The 15,860-nt window shown below is 45.0% G+C and overlaps 2 protein-coding genes across 2 annotated transcripts; both read left to right on the top strand.

The window, feature by feature from the left end:
* The first annotated feature begins 7,851 nt into the window (after positions 1 to 7,851).
* On the top strand, positions 7,852 to 12,052 carry LOC101774078 (shaggy-related protein kinase alpha). Its single transcript, XM_004967800.4, has 12 exons — positions 7,852 to 8,007; positions 9,077 to 9,269; positions 9,380 to 9,472; positions 9,672 to 9,731; positions 9,930 to 10,202; positions 10,387 to 10,461; positions 10,550 to 10,747; positions 10,849 to 10,899; positions 10,986 to 11,081; positions 11,162 to 11,245; positions 11,371 to 11,473; positions 11,587 to 12,052. Exons 2-12 carry the CDS (start codon positions 9,159 to 9,161, stop codon positions 11,667 to 11,669), a joined length of 1,227 nt encoding a protein of 408 aa, XP_004967857.1. The 5' UTR covers positions 7,852 to 8,007; positions 9,077 to 9,158; the 3' UTR covers positions 11,670 to 12,052.
* A 239-nt stretch (positions 12,053 to 12,291) lies between these two features.
* On the top strand, positions 12,292 to 15,131 carry LOC101773670 (zinc finger CCCH domain-containing protein 3). The gene is made up of 5 exons (XM_004967799.4): positions 12,292 to 12,584; positions 12,741 to 12,820; positions 12,927 to 13,005; positions 13,578 to 13,673; positions 14,776 to 15,131. The coding sequence occupies exons 1-5, from the start codon at positions 12,449 to 12,451 to the stop codon at positions 14,877 to 14,879; spliced, it is 495 nt and encodes a 164-aa protein (XP_004967856.1). The 5' UTR covers positions 12,292 to 12,448; the 3' UTR covers positions 14,880 to 15,131.
* The last annotated feature ends 729 nt before the right edge of the window (positions 15,132 to 15,860 follow it).

Genomic DNA, 15,860 nt, shown 5'->3' with positions numbered 1-15,860 from the left:
ATCATTAGCAATGGTTACTGTAGCACCACATTGTCAATCATGGACTAATTAGGCTTAATAGATTCGTCTCGCGAATTATACTCCATCTGTGCAATTAGTTTTGTAATTAGCCTATATTTAATACTCCTAATTAGCATCCAAACATCCGATGTGACAGGTGTTAAACTTTAACAGGGTGTTGCCAAACACCCCCTTCGTCGTTATCCAGCTCTTTCACAACGGCGGACCCGCTTCGGTTATTCGGTGCAGTCGGCAGGGTTGATTTTTCATTTTGATAGAGAAGTTGTAGACGATCAGTGAAGTTATCTTCATGTGTAACCTTGGTCAGAGTAGGCCTTGATTGATTAGTACTACGTACTAGGACGCTTCAGCAAAATTACAAGGGTTGTTTTGCAATCTTAAGGGGCTGTTTGGATACGAGGTGCTAAACTTTAACAGTGTCACATCGGATGTTCGGATGCTAATTAGGAGGATTAAACATGAGCTAATTATAAAACTAATTGCAGAACCCTGTGCTAATTCGCGAGACGAATCTATTAAGCCTAATTAATCCATCATTAGCAAATGGTTACTGTAGCACCACATTGTCAAATCATGGACTAATTAGGCTTAATAGATTCGTCTCGCGAATTATACTCCATCTGTGCAATTAGTTTTGTAATTAGCTTATGTTTAGTACTCCTAATTAACATCCAAACATCCGATGTGACAGGTATTAAACTTTAACAGGTGTTTCCCAAACACCCCCTAAATTATCTTCTCGGTCCTCTCCTCCTGTATGTTTATTCTTATCCCTAGCATGTGTTCCTCATGCTGGTGGACTGCATGCCTCGAAATACTATTTGCTTCTCGCGCTTACAAAGAATGAAAGAACCAATAAAGTGGTTGGATCTTCATCTGTAATCTGCGATTAGAATGCCACTTGATCAGCTGTTCGGTAATATACTCCTAATATATTACAAAATGGTGTCAGCTTAGCTTAGTTTGGTTACACTGCTTGTAGCTGAACTTATCCACAAGAATTCGAGTCTTCAATTTATCTTGATCGAGTCACTCGGATGTACCCATAAAGATATGTACGAATGCATGTATTCATAGGGTGCGTGGAACTTCTAAGTCTACATTGTGTTTCGTATGAGTACTGGTCAACTAACAAGACATGACTCGTTCACTACAGGTGAAAAGTTCGACAAGGTAAAAAAATAATGGTGACATTCGCTACAGGTGAAAAGTTCGACAAGAGGTAAAAAATAACGGTGACATAAGGACCAATAATCATTTTTTTTCTAAACACAAATCAAAGTGAGGATACAAAATAGTTGTGCAAATACAACCCGTATACCTTGTAAAGGAAAAATATTGTTTAGTATGTGGCATGGTTTTGTTGACAAGTACACACGCAATATGACCTGATGGACCCAATCTGACACGCAATATACCAATCCACAATGACCCATCAACATATTTTTTCGAATCACACAAAACAGACGTAGACGCTTGCATACACGCACGCACATTCACCTCTACAAACACACATACACAACCTTACCCCTATGAGCACCTTCGAAAAGCTGAGTCAAATTCTCTAGATTGACGAAGTCACCACTGGCGCCTCGCTGTCGACGGGCATGTCGCCTACCACTGAAAGAATAGCGCCGGTTAAATCCTAAAATAAATCTAGGAAAATAAAATATCAATTCTGAGTCGAGGACTCGAACCCTGTTAGGGATGGCAACGAGTCAAGCAAGATGCGGGTAGAGCAAATGCCCGCCCGCGTGAATACCTGAAACCTCAAGTTGTACCCGTACCCTCAAAGTCTAGCGGGTAAGATCTCGTACCCGTGCCCGTAGACGAGTTCGGTACCTATCGGATCAGTTATGATAGCATAAAAATATAAATATATCATCATAAGTATAATAAACAAGTATAATTCGATTTTACCACCCACAGAGTTAATGAAAATAGTAAAAATAGGAGAACTAAACACTTCTGTTTTCTATTATGTTGTATTCACTCCATGACCTACTTTATAGATGAAAACAATTACATTCAATTTCCCGTTAAGTATTTCCATATTTCCTCTCGAGCAAATGCAACAATTAATGGTACTATAAAGTAAAATCTCACTCTCATATTTTTAAACTTCATGCAATCTCACATATTAATTTCTTATAGTTCACACAATCACATTAAAAAATGAGACAAACATTACAAAGACATGAATTCACCAGGCCACAATACTTATATTTCAGGTACCCGATAGGTACCCACGGGTAAGATTGTATACCCACGCCCTACCATAATTGATGTGCATACACAGATGGTATTTTAGACATCTTAAGCCAAATAACCTACTTGGGAATTCAAAAAATAGATATATTATGGGATGAAATGGGCAAAATAGGCATTGTGGTCCTTGAACTTTGCACCGAGGGTCAAGTTCGTCCTTCAACTTTTAGATTGACCAATTTAATCACTTAACTTTCGTTTATAGGTCAAACTCACCCTTTATGCTGATGTGGTGCTCTATATTAGCATGAAAAAGTCACTTTTGCCCTTGCCTCTTGTATGTCAAACACGTATGTGGTCATACTGCCTTAACACACACACAACAATATATTTTTTAACTAATACAAAATATGATTTCTAAAAAACGTATCTACTTATACTCTTTCTACTCATACTCTTTAAGTCTTGCATGTGCTCATATGAATTTGATATGCAAAATGTATGTAATCAAATATGTACTCATATTATTTTGGTATATATATACAATTCAATGTATGTACACATACTTTAAAATTGAAATTGTCATGTGCTCATATAGTTATGATACTGTATATATGGTTCACATATGTATTCATACTCTCTCGATAACACATATATGCTCATATTTATTTTGGATCATATTATTATTGTACTTCTAACAGTGGAAATTGAAGAGGGAAAGAAGGACCTAAGGGTATATAAGAGTTTTCGCATTAATTTCATGCTAATATGGAGGTCCATATCAGCACAAAGAACGAGTTTGATAAAAAAAAGTTGAGGGACTAGATTGACCAATATGGAAGTTGAAGGACAAACTTGACCCTAGGTGCAAAGTTCAGGGACCACAATGCCTATTTAGAAATAACTATATTTTAGAATGAAGGTAGTATGTATTACCACCACTTAAGTGTAATTTGTTGGGATTCCAACATCATACCTTCATGTATCGCAACTATCACTAGGAGCGAAATGTTTCCACCGTTGATGAAATGACCCATAGCACAATCATCGATTGCAAGAGGTTTGATAAATGATAATGTTACAAGAATGGATGATAAAGTGGCTCAAGTTAATTAGTACAGTAGGAAACGAGAACGTAACATTAACAAGAAGGAAATGATGATAGATAAGTGCAGAACATGTTTACTATTGGTATTTATTTCTCTAATTAATGCTCTACACTTCTCTACCGTTATTCCCTTCACCACTCTAGTTGGCGGCATCCACTGTCCTGTCCACCCCAGTTGAGGACGCAGAAGCTCGTTGAAGTTAAAAACTCGGAACCGCCAAACATCCCAAACATTAACCCGAGCTCCTCATCCTCGTGCGGAGTTGGAGAAGACAGATCAAATCTCGTTCGAATCGACCGTGGACAAGTAATTATAGGATGAAAAACAGAAGGAAAAAAAGCAAGGACAGTGAGGAACACTTCGTATTCAAAATAGAATCTCGAAAAGGAAAACGAGCAAACTATGGTGCTCCAAACGTGCCAACTTGGCAAACGTACAACATAAACTCACCAGCTTGTTTCTGTTTAGCTTGCAACAAGTCGTCCCCGTTCGTTCCAAGTGCGGTTATGCATCGCAGAAGGCGACAGATCAGCCGTTGTCACCTTCTGTGGGTGGCCTGCAGCTTGATTGTTGGGCCACGTGATGACTATTGAGCTGTGCAGGTGAAAGAATCGAGGGGAGTAACAGCTCATCAGAGTTGGTGATGTCAACCTTATGCAAGAGGGTCCGAAAACTAAAAAAGTCATAACTCTTGAGCTGGCCCTTCAAATCAAATTTCGATTGTACCACTAAATTTTTTATAACAAGATCTTCAAAACAAGACTTTGCTAGACTATGTTTTGAAGAATATTTTTAAAAAATAGTTTTTAGATACAGATTAATTAGTTATGACTACTGCGAACAAACGTTTGAACACCAGGAACAAATAACTATTTTCTGCGAACAAAAAATTAAACATGTTCTTTGAGTTCATATATTTTGTTCGATTCATATGATTGTTTTATTCCATGAGTTTGAATAATCTGTTCCACGTGTATATGTCTCACAGAATATGCAACCTTAATTAAAAAAATATGAATAAAAAAAGTTCTTTCAAATATAGTCAAGTGGGATCTTGTTGTAAAGATTTTATTGTCACAAGTTCAATGGTACAATCAGAATTTAATTTTGATGCTCGGTGTAAGATTTATGACTTGATGCATGCAAGCAAGGACAAGATTGATGACATGCATGCAGTTTTGAAATTAAAAAAAGTCATAAATCATAAATCAATCATTGGAATTAAATTCCGATTGCACCATTGTGTTTCTTATGATAAGAGCTTTAAAACAAGATCACACTCGACTATGTTTAGATGATTTTTTAAAAAATATTTTGTAAATATGATATATTAAATTTGAATACAACAAACAAAAATACTTGAATAACCAGAACAAATAATTGTCTACTGCGAACAAATGATTATAAACAGTGAATGAAATACTAAACATCACGAAGATTGCAATATGCAAATTAAATAGACGTATAATAGTGTATTGTAAATAAAAGATTCAAAATTTGATTTGGAAGATAAAACAGTAGAATATGAACATTAAGTTTGAAGATTCTTTTAAGATACGTACACCTGAAATAGATTATACGAACTCAAATATTATAATAATCAAACAAGTTATATAAACTCATGGAACAAAAATAAATACACCTAGAACAAATTATACGAACTAACACAATAAAATAGTAGTACACATCGAACACATTATATGAATGCATAGAACAAAAGGTTTATATACCTTGAACAAATTGTAGAAACTCGTAGAACAGGTATTTATACACCTAGAACAAATTATATGAACTCACCGAATAAAAATTTGCAGGAACTTATGGAACAAAATATTTATAAATTGTAGGAACTCATAGAACAAGTATTTACACATATCAAACAAAAATAAATTGACACAAACAAATAAGTCTGCATCTCGAACATATGACTTAACATGCGAATAAATAATTCTACATGTATGATAACAAAATCAATTGTTACTTAAATAATTGTACAAAATATTGTACATCACAAAAAAATCATGGTCCGCTAATGAATAGTTCAACCATCACGAATACATAAAAATATATTAAAGAAAAAAATAACAATATAATATTAATGAGTAGTACAATCATCATGAAAGATATAAGTATCTGCAAGAAGAAAACAAATAACAAATAAAAGAAAAATAATATAAAAGGAGATAATAAATAATTATTATGAACTTGAGATAAAATAGCTAGTCGGGAACAATGAAAAGAAAATAAAATAATAAAGGAAAGAAACAAGAAACAAAAATAGAAAAGGAAAATGAGGGTAAAATAAAATTATAAAGGATGAGAATAGGAAGAAGAAGAAGGAAAAGGAAATCAAAAGAAATTAAGTTAATAAGAAATAAATGAATAATACCACGTGAACAAAAATAATTCGAGATGGAAACAAAGAATAATAAATAAATAAAACCGAAAAAAAAATAGAGGAAAAGGAAAAAGGAAAAGTTTGTTATTAAATCGACCCTTAATTCTCATGTGGTCACAAATTAATGAATGGTGTAGTGATAGTTTAGTTTACTCCGAACTGTTAGGGTGCGTTTGGTTGCGAGGACGAAGTGGGATGGGACGGGACGATCCCACTTCGTCCCGCGTTTGGTTGGAGGACAGGTGGGACGGGGACATCCCAGGGAGGGAATATACCCTCCAGATGCGGGATGCCCCCATCCCACCAAAACGAGCGGACGGGGGCATCCCACTTCGCCCCCGTCACGCGCCGTTGGTGCGGGCGAGCTCCGGGCGGGCGCGGGCGGGACCTCCGGCGCGGGCGGGCTCCGGCGCGGGCGGGCGCGCCCGGCGCGGGCGCGAGCTCCGCCGCGGCCGGCGCGGGCGGGCGCAGCCGGCGCGGGCGGGAGCTCCGCCGCGGGCCGGCGCGCCGCCGCGGGCGAGCGCGGCCCGACGCGGGCGGGCGAGCGCGGCCGGCGCGCCACCGCGGGCGAGCGCGGCCCGGCGCGGGCGCGAGCTCCGCCGCGGGCGAGCGCGGCCCGGCGCGGGCGCGAGCTCCGCCGCGGGCGAGCGCGGCCCGGCGCGGGCGCGAGCTCCGCCGCGGGCGAGCGTGGCCGGCGCGCCACTGCGGGCGGGAGCTCCGCCGCGGGCGAGCGCGGCCCGGCGCGGGCACGAGCTCCGCCGCGGGCGAGCGCGGCCGGCGCGCCGCCGCGGGCGAGCGCGGCCCGGCGCGGGCGCGAGCTCCGCCGCGGGCGAGCGTGGCCGGCGCGCCACTGCGGGCGGGAGCTCCGGCGCGGGCGGGCGAGCGCGGCCGGCGCGCCGCCGCCGGCGAGCACGGCCAGCCCCTGAACGGTGGTTAGTATGACAGGTGGGCTCCACGAAAGGTTTTAACAGAAGGAGAAAACGGTGCTCGTCCCGTCTGTCGCAATCTCTCCAACCAAACAAAAAATTGGGACGACCCCATCCCATTCAACCAAACAAGAAATGGGATCATCCCATCCCGAAAAACTGGGACGGGACCGTCCCGTTCTACATTGTCTCCCAACCAAACGCACCCTTAGGTCCCGGGTTCAAACCGCCCTTGCTGTGTTTTTTTTTTGCCATATTTACGTGTGTATAGGCTGTCTGACTTGAATCAGTTGGGCCGCGGAAAAAAAAAGGCAAGCCGAATCTGTCGGGTGGGCCGAAATCTATCTCTACTCGTGCAGCGACAACATGTTTCCTAGTCGCCACGGTTCGTCCCTGTCCTCTCGGTCAGATTTCACTAGCGAGGTTTGAAAATTTCGAAACCGGGTTCGGAGCACCTGCTCCTGCGGTCCTGGGAAAAGCCCGCCCCACCCCGCCCCGCCCCACTCCACCACCACCAGCTCACCCACCCGTTCTAGTCAACAGTCCCCCGCTGTTGCCGGTGGTCCTCCGTCCTCCCCCGCCACGCACCACCCCACCGCCGATTACCGTTTCTCGCCTCGGCTCGGAAACAGGTGCCCAGATCTAACCACGCCCAGGGGCACGACCGTCTTTTCCCCGCCCCCGCGCGACCCCCAGTATTCGAATCTCGCCTGCCCAGATGCGGTAGAAGTAACGGGCGAGCGCAAAACCCTCCGCCCCCGCGGATCTCACCCACCGGTGGGTGGGCCCGGTCGCGATCGGGGTCCACGCGGCAGTGGGGGGGGAGGCCGGGCGGGCGAAACAGTAGACGGGGAGGCGGTCCGGGGAGCGGGCCCCGCGGATTTGACCGGTCAAAAGGCGTGGCCCAACCAAACCCCAAGGGATCCGGCGCCCCTCCGCGCACGCGAGACGGGACTAGGCGATGTTGGTGACAGGTGGGCCACGAGGAAACGGTGACCCACGTGTCTGTGGGTGTGAGGCGGGAGCGAGGGGGTGCGCGCGGGCGTCGTGTGGCGGTGGTGGGTGCCTCGGCAGTAGGCAGGCAGGCAGGCAGGGAGGGGCAGGCACATATCATTTCGGCCGCTGCGTCGCGTTGGGAGCAGTATTCTGCTTTGCTTGCGTCCCGACAAGCGGAAAGAAGAGGCGGGGGAGGGAGGTAGAAAGGGGAGGAAAGGGGGAGGACGCGGGAGCGAGAGCAGCCAGAGGGGGGAGAGGAGGAAGAGAGAAGGGGGAAGCAAATCTTGGAGGGGAGCCCAGAGATTCCCGTGGCGGAGGAGGAAGAGCAGCGGAAGAGGAGGTTGGAGAGGTATGGACCCGCCGGCCTGCCCGGCGCCCATCCGTGCTTGCTTCTGGATTTGGCTGTTTGTTTTTTCGGTTTGTTCTTCTCCGCTGGTGGTTTGTGGCCGCGAATATGCGCTCTTGGTCCATGGTTGCGGGCGCCGCTGGCGTTTCCGGGTGCGCTGGCCGTCCTTCTCGTCGGATCTGCGTTTTCCCGGTGAGAGGCGCGGGCCTTCCGCAGTCTATGGCTGATTCCAGCCGCTTCGTCCCGCGGGTCAGCTACGATTTCTGGGAGGGCTTCCTCTGTTCTTGAGGAGGTTGGCATCGTTCTGGGGAAGATGCGGCCCTTTCCTCGAGTTTGTCTTGATGTTTTGTCGGCCTAGCGCTTTTACGCGTATCTCAGGACACGTTCTCCTCTCTGCTTCCGATGCGAGAAATCGGTCGTTTATGCGATCGATTCGTGCCCAAATTTTAGGGTTATTTGTTTGGTTTGCTCGTTCCCCTTACCGGAGGCTCAGATACTTGCGTTTGCTCCTGAGCAGGCTCAGGGTGTTCTTAAATTAGGATTAATTTCTTTTGACTTTGCAAGAGTTAGCAGCACGTTGCCTGCGCTAATATGCTTTAGTTCTGGCCAGGAGATATGCATCCGAGCTTTTCCTTCCATTTTAAGTTTGGCGATTTAGAAGGGGGAAAAGTTGCTTCGCGGGTGAACATGGCATCGTGCGGATCCTTGCGATCTGGCAGTCTACTTAAGGTTATAGTTGGGGCGGAGAGTCTGACGATAAGAAGGCCATTCTTAATCTTTACCCATGGTTAAACTATGGCCTAGTATATACGAAGTAACTACCTTCTGAGGTTTATGCCTATTGGAAAATGTTATCTTCTTGCAATGTGTGTCAATTATTGCGAGATTCTGCGCCCTGTGTTTTCTGCTTGCTTCATGATTTGCAATCTACATTGAACTTATTCCCACTTGTTGCATTTCCCTAGATTGGAGGGATGGTTTGCATTAGTTAACAAAGCTCTCCTAGTTGGTGTTGCCATTGCAATATCTATAACCACCCTTTTGATCAATCTTATCTTTGATGCTCTTGCAGGTAGCGCATTAGATCTACTACAGCTGTTGTGAGTTGATGCAAAGCTGAGTTGGCATTGGTGTAAGCCCCTTCTTCTTCAGAGATGGCTTCAGCAGGTGTAGCCCCATCTGGGTACAAGCACAGCAGCAGCACCAACGTTGGTGCTGATAAGTTGCAGGATCACATGAACGAGCTAAAGATTAGAGATGATAAGGTGAGGAACTGAAGATGCATTGGCATCTTGTTTTGGGCTTACTGTAATTTGTTCCGGATTGTGTGAAAATGGGACGTCCTTGTAACATTTGACTTGAATGGCAAACACAGGAAGTTGAAGCAACCATAATTAATGGGAAAGGAACAGAAACTGGGCACATAATTGTGACTACTACTGGTGGCAAGAATGGTCAACCGAAACAGGTGAGTGTTTTTACTGCATTTGATGAGGATTTAGTACATGTTTTTAGTGTGGGTATCAGTCTTAATAATTGGGAGCCTAGACCTTGGTGCAGTGTGCTTCTTGCTTTGAATATTGCCAATATCTTTATGATGCTAGCAAATAAGATTGTTCAATCTAATTTCATGATCAATAATATGTATTTATTGGTTGAACTTGCAGACGGTGAGCTACATGGCTGAGCGCATTGTAGGCCAAGGTTCTTTTGGGATTGTCTTCCAGGTTAGTTGCAACAACTTGTGGCTGAGATATGTTTTATTTGGCAACTACCTGTTATTTCCGTTTGACTTTTTTAGATCTTTCATATCATGCAGGCGATAAGGCCTCTTGTGATCAGTTTATTGTGTATACTGTCTTGTATACTTTAATTAGTAATCAGGTGCCTATGCTAATTTGCAATGCCAATTCACAATTCTATAGGCTAAATGCTTGGAGACGGGTGAGACTGTTGCCATAAAGAAGGTTCTTCAGGATAAGCGTTACAAGAACCGTGAGCTGCAGACCATGCGCCTTCTTGACCACCCTAATGTTGTCGCTTTGAAGCATTGCTTCTTTTCAACTACCGAGAAGGATGAACTGTATCTAAACTTGGTTCTTGAGTATGTGCCTGAGACTGTTCATCGAGTCGTGAAACATCACAACAAGATGAACCAACGTATGCCACTTATTTATGTGAAGCTGTATATGTACCAGGTAATAATTTGTCCTCTTCGATTTTGGGTACTTTTGCTATTGTTAAGTTACACTGTAATGCCTTTTGTTTTCCGGATACTGTTAAATTGTATTTGATAAACTTAGAAACAAAGGTCTTTTCACCTAATTATTGATAACTCTGTTGTATGCTGATTTTTTAATATTTGGTATTGGTTTTTGGCAGATATGTAGGGCACTGGCTTACATTCATGGTAGTATTGGTGTTTGCCACAGAGATATCAAGCCACAAAACCTTCTGGTATGTTGGAAAACCCTACTTTGCTCCTGTATCATATACTAGAAGACATGTTCCATACGCTTTAATTGATTTCTGAACTTCACTACAGGTGAACCCACACACTCACCAGCTTAAACTATGTGACTTTGGAAGTGCAAAAGTTCTGGTCAAGGGGGAACCCAACATATCATACATCTGTTCCCGATACTACAGGGCACCTGAGCTCATATTTGGTGCCACTGAGTACACTACAGCAATTGACATTTGGTCTGCTGGATGTGTTCTTGCTGAGCTTATGCTAGGGCAGGTAAGCAGTCTTATGTGCATTCTAAAAAAATAAAGTTGTGTTCTTCAAGAGCACTATAGCCTTTCAGTTCATACTGACTTACAAGAACTTCCATTGGACAGCCTTTGTTTCCCGGTGAAAGTGGTGTGGACCAACTTGTTGAAATCATCAAGGTAGTTGTTGATTCTGGTGAATTGTAAATTATCTTCCTGCCAGAGGCATAATTTTTTTTCATCCTGAATTTGATTGTGCATTTCAGGTCCTTGGTACCCCTACAAGGGAAGAAATTAAATGCATGAACCCGAACTACACAGAGTTTAAATTCCCACAAATCAAAGCACACCCATGGCACAAGGTGCAAGTCTTTCTACATTTGTTACAATGTTTTAAAAAATTGTCACTGTTGTGTTACTAATGAGACATTTTATCTTTCAGGTGTTTCACAAAAGGATGCCACCAGAAGCTGTTGATCTGGTCTCCCGGCTGCTCCAGTACTCCCCCAATCTGAGATGCACTGCTGTAAGTAAATGTCACTGCACATTACATAGTGGAAATGCGCATGGCATCGGACCACTGTTCCAATTCCTGCATTTTCCTTGTTGACTTTATGATTCACTAATATCTTTTTTGAATCTTTTGTCCAGGTTGAGGCACTTGTTCACCCATTCTTTGATGAGCTTCGAGACCCTAATACCCGTCTTCCAAATGGCCGCTTTCTACCACCCCTTTTCAACTTCAAGCCGCATGGTATGTCTCATGCTTACTCATTTCACCATTGGTATTGTAGGCTTGTAGCTGTTACAATCAGTTCTGGATGGTATCATCAACTTACATCGTTTCCCATTTCTGCTGTCCTGCAGAACTGAAAGGAGTCCCAGCAGACATTGTCGCGAAATTGATCCCAGAACACGCAAAGAAGCAATGCCCCTATGTTGGATTGTGAGATGATCGTGCCTTGAGACCGGAACTCTGCAAGTGTGCATTTTCCCTTGGGATGTTGGATGATTGGTGGCATGCACGCCTGTCCGTCGTTGAAGATGCTAGGTTACCTGCTTGTACGACAGCCGTGGCCTGTGTACGTAGCTGAGTAGTGTATGTCGCAATGACATGTAACGGCACCCCACCTCTTACTAACTGACGCTCACCTGAGATTGCCATAGCTGATCTTGTAATATGTTCTAGAGCAGTATGAATGTATTTATTGTAGCTTGATCTATGTATGGATTCACTTCGTTTTTCCTAGTCCCTTCGTCTCCAGATCCAGACTGCTACCTTGTTTTATGTTTCTGAACCACTTGCTACCTGTTGGCCTATCGGCTTTGCTCTTGCGATGATTTCTTGCGTTGGTTGCTGTCAAATTTTCTTAAGAAGTGATATTGTAGCTTGTTTCCCTGGCGTTCTCTGCAACCATAGCGTTGTGCTGCAACCGAACTGCATGACAATTCTGACGAACGTGAACGTATGCACGCTACATGCCTCTCATCAGGTCAGATTTTGAGGCCTCTGAGACTTTTCAGGGGCAATTTTCCGAGACCTTCCTGCGTTTGTGTTCCTTTAGGGTGTGTGTAGATTTTGGTCAGCCAAGGAAATTTCCATCTCTGGTAAATTCCTTCTGGTTCTGGACTTCGTTGTTACGGCCAAAGGCCAAAAGCTTGTCCCGAAGGCAGCAGCACGAGAGGAGGAAAGGCAAGGGCGGAGAACCGGGGATTGGAGCAGCGAAAGATGCCGTTGGGGAAATACTATTGCGACTACTGCGACAAGCAGTTCCAGGACACCCCCGCCGCTCGGAAGCGCCACCTGCAGGGCGTCCAGCACCAGCGCGCCCGCGCCCTCTGGTACGATACCGTCCGCCACCAAGGTCAGCTGGCACCCTCCACTCCCGGTCATCTTCTTCTTCCTCCCTCTTCCCGGTCGTCGCTCTGGTTGGCACGTTTCGTCGAGCACCTCGCCTGCCACCGCGGCCGGGTCGGTTCAGGGTCCGGCTGACCCCTTTTTCTTCTTCCGTCGTCGGCAGATCAGCACGGCGGCGCTTCCTCCCTCCTCCTGCCGGACGGCACCCTCGCCAAGGGCGTCTGCCACCACTTTGTCCGCACGGTGAGTCATCATCTCGCATTGCCTCGGTAATTTGGTGTCGCAGGTATGCTAACTGCTAAGAGGAGTCTGTTCTTAATTCTGAGGTCTATTCCTTCTTGTCTCGCAGGGGACTTGCAAGTATGGGGATTCATGTAGATACTTCCATCCCAAGCCAGATGGTGCAAATCCATCGTTAGCTGCACCAGGTAAGGGTTTGGACAGTATCGTTTGAATGTGATTGCCACATCTGGAAGTCAGGAAGGGTGTATATTGCCTACTGTTGCAACTTAGGGGCTGTTTTAACATCTTCTATTCAATACTATTTTTTTTGGTTTTTTAAGTGAATCCCCATTGAATTATAAATTGCATTTGGGCTACATTATGTTTGAATGGAACACTGCTTGAAGACCATCACAGGTTCCTACATTTTGATTTAGCATACTGTTTGATTGATGATGGCTTTTAGTTTACGTGAGGAATTGCCACTGTAATTTATTTTAGCCTACATCAGTGCCCTGTTGAGTGTTGAGGGACTAACACATTTGCCTAACGGAATGATGATATGTACACAAATCTGCTGGAGTGTTGAAACCTGTTGCCTTGTTAGATATAAATTGTTAATTATGACTAGTTATCATTCGTTGTAGTGCTCATTTTTACAATAACTATTGCTACCTCGTGATTCTTATAACATGGAAAAATGTTTGAATAATACTTAGTTTTAAGGTTGATTAGTTCATGATAGGCCTTATACCTCAAATCAACTTGTATCATTCAGGGCCTGGGCCTGGAGCCATGGTGCATCAGTCTAATTTTCTTGTCAGCCAACCCAATCTTGTTGGATACCAGGCAGCAGAACGAAATTCTTTCTCAGGTGAGCCTTTTTATTTCATTAGATTCTTATCATGCACAACATTGTTATAATTAACTGTCTGGCTGGTCCTGACAATTGACTGCCTCACATTGGAATTAATAGCTGGGGTCTGTTTTGAAACATTGAATTTTCGCATTCTACTTGATTTATAGAGACGATTACAGTATTCTTTATGAAGTCTGAACCTAAATTAAAACAATCAGTAGGAAAATTCGAGTTATCATATGCAATCCAGTAAATCTGACACCTGTTAAGTATGACATATGTGTCTTAACTATAGTTGTCTCTCCACCAACCGAGAATAAACATGACACCTTTTAATTTAAAATTTTTTGGTCTTATGGTCAAAAGGGAGCAAGGCAAGTTGGGCACTGGGTCCACTGGTTTTAGCTTTGCACCCCTGTTCTTCAGTGTTTAGACAGGGTGCTAAGAGCAAAAGTTTCCCTTAGCTCTTTTACCATGCTGCTTGCATTTGCGTTATCATGGATGATGCTTATGTGCATAGCATGCCATGAAGCAACTTTTGAGCTAGAGAAAAAGGCAAGTCTCTCGATAACTGTAGTGAGAATAAAAGTTCTACTCGCTAGAGAGGTAGAGGGCGCTGAAGAAAGTGACGAAAGACACACAAGATTTTTTTTTCTTTTGTTTTCTCTGAAGCTACCTCAAACAGCAAACCTTAAAACAAACAATTCCTCCATTCTGGCAAGCTCTGCATTTCTAACGAAAATTCCACTATGCGACAAGCTAGCGGGTCATCATGTTTTCGTCTTGGTGATCTGTCAAGCCACGAATTGGTCCCTTGTAATACAATCATGCAATGTATAGTCCAGTCACCCAGTCCATGTGCCAGCACCCAGCAGGTCCATTGGTTGGTGACTTGATACCTCCCAGAGACCCTGACTGATGAGGCGCCATTTGGAAGGCTATTCGACTACAAGCGGGCCTGTCGGTTGATAATTATGGAGGAAGGGCCTACAGATTAATGACCTTAAATTTGTTTGGTTCAGAGCTGTTGTCATCATCCTGGGTCTGCCATAATTATGGTATCTTTAGGAAGTTTGCCATTGGTAATGATCCATTTCTTTCTGCCATGTTTTCACAGGGAACGTACTCGGTGCCCACTCCTCATGGGGCAACTTACCGCCGTCGCTGCAACCCCCTCCTGAAGGCGGCTATCCTCCCCTTCCTTTCGTCGACTGGGGCTGAAGGAGCGTCACCTCATGCTGAACACCGATTGGTCAATTGCTAAAACCCCTATGCTCCAAGTTTGCAATTGCAGAGCATGGCGGCACGGCATTGCATACTGTGTCCCAATGGGATTCTTCTGGCAGTTGGGAAGTTGTCATCCATGTACGAGTAGCACTTGTAAACTTAGTGGTGAACACTGAACAGCACATGGCTTTCACAGAAGATTCTGCTAGCAGGTGGGACGTTTTGCTTTGTTGGTTAACGTTGATATGCCGCCTGCTTGTGCTTGTTCATCTCATTTTGGGTGTGTGGCGCGCCGCCTGCTGCTCGTCTCCGGCACCGGCCTGCTCGGCGCATTTCCGCCTGCTGCTTAGAGCGGCCGACGTTCCGGCGACGCTCCCCGGCGAGTACCGTGCCATCGAGACGGCAGTCGTTTTCAGGTGGGGACCCGGGACCAGGGCACCGGCCACCAGGCGTCCGGTCCAGGCCCAATCCATGGCCATGGGACGGGCGCTTCCTCGGTCTAGGCGGGTACGCTACGTCTGGTGGCACGATTGCAACGTCTGGTCTCGGCGGGGACCGACCCGAGTCGTCAGGCGGTCAAGCGGGTGTGGGACTGGGACGCCGTGAGTGACGTTTGGTGTGTTGAGGCCAGCAAGGCAGTGGAACAGAACAGGCTCTCGAGCCATTTTGGGTTGTGCGCAGCAGAACATGGAAACGTTCGGACGGAATTCGTCCAAACTTACAGAAAACACATCGCAACCATCATCGACCTGACGTTTCTGTGTTGCACACAAGGTATGTATCTCAGAGTGGTGAAGTCAAACTATCTGCATCCACGCGGACTTGCGATCGACGCGAGGCCACTCCAGGCAGGCGACCACCCACCGTTCTTCGTCGTCCTCACCGCCGGCGTCGCCTCCACCTCCTGCTCACCGGTGAGTCTCTCGTCATCATTGCCACTGACGATGACTAGCAGGAACAAGAGGAGCGAGGCCA

The sequence above is a fragment of the Setaria italica genome, chromosome V (assembly GCF_000263155.2).
Source record: "Setaria italica strain Yugu1 chromosome V, Setaria_italica_v2.0, whole genome shotgun sequence".
In the NCBI taxonomy this organism is placed as follows: Eukaryota; Viridiplantae; Streptophyta; class Magnoliopsida; order Poales; family Poaceae; genus Setaria; species Setaria italica.
Note: the sequence above shows the minus strand (reverse complement) of the source record. Positions and strands in the feature narration are given on the sequence as shown.

Bases quoted from the DNA above. Each gene is read 5' to 3' on its own strand.
- LOC101774078 (XM_004967800.4), top strand. From the start codon at position 9,159: ATGGCTTCAGCAGGTGTAGCCCCATCTGGGTACAAGCACAGCAGCAGC. The intron at 10,203-10,386 runs GTAATAATTTGT...GGTTTTTGGCAG, and splicing joins TGAAGCTGTATATGTACCAG to ATATGTAGGGCACTGGCTTA. The intron at 10,900-10,985 runs GTAGTTGTTGAT...TGTGCATTTCAG, and splicing joins AACTTGTTGAAATCATCAAG to GTCCTTGGTACCCCTACAAG.
- LOC101773670 (XM_004967799.4), top strand. From the start codon at position 12,449: ATGCCGTTGGGGAAATACTATTGCGACTACTGCGACAAGCAGTTCCAG. The intron at 12,821-12,926 runs GTGAGTCATCAT...CTTGTCTCGCAG, and splicing joins GCCACCACTTTGTCCGCACG to GGGACTTGCAAGTATGGGGA. The intron at 13,006-13,577 runs GTAAGGGTTTGG...TGTATCATTCAG, and splicing joins TCCATCGTTAGCTGCACCAG to GGCCTGGGCCTGGAGCCATG.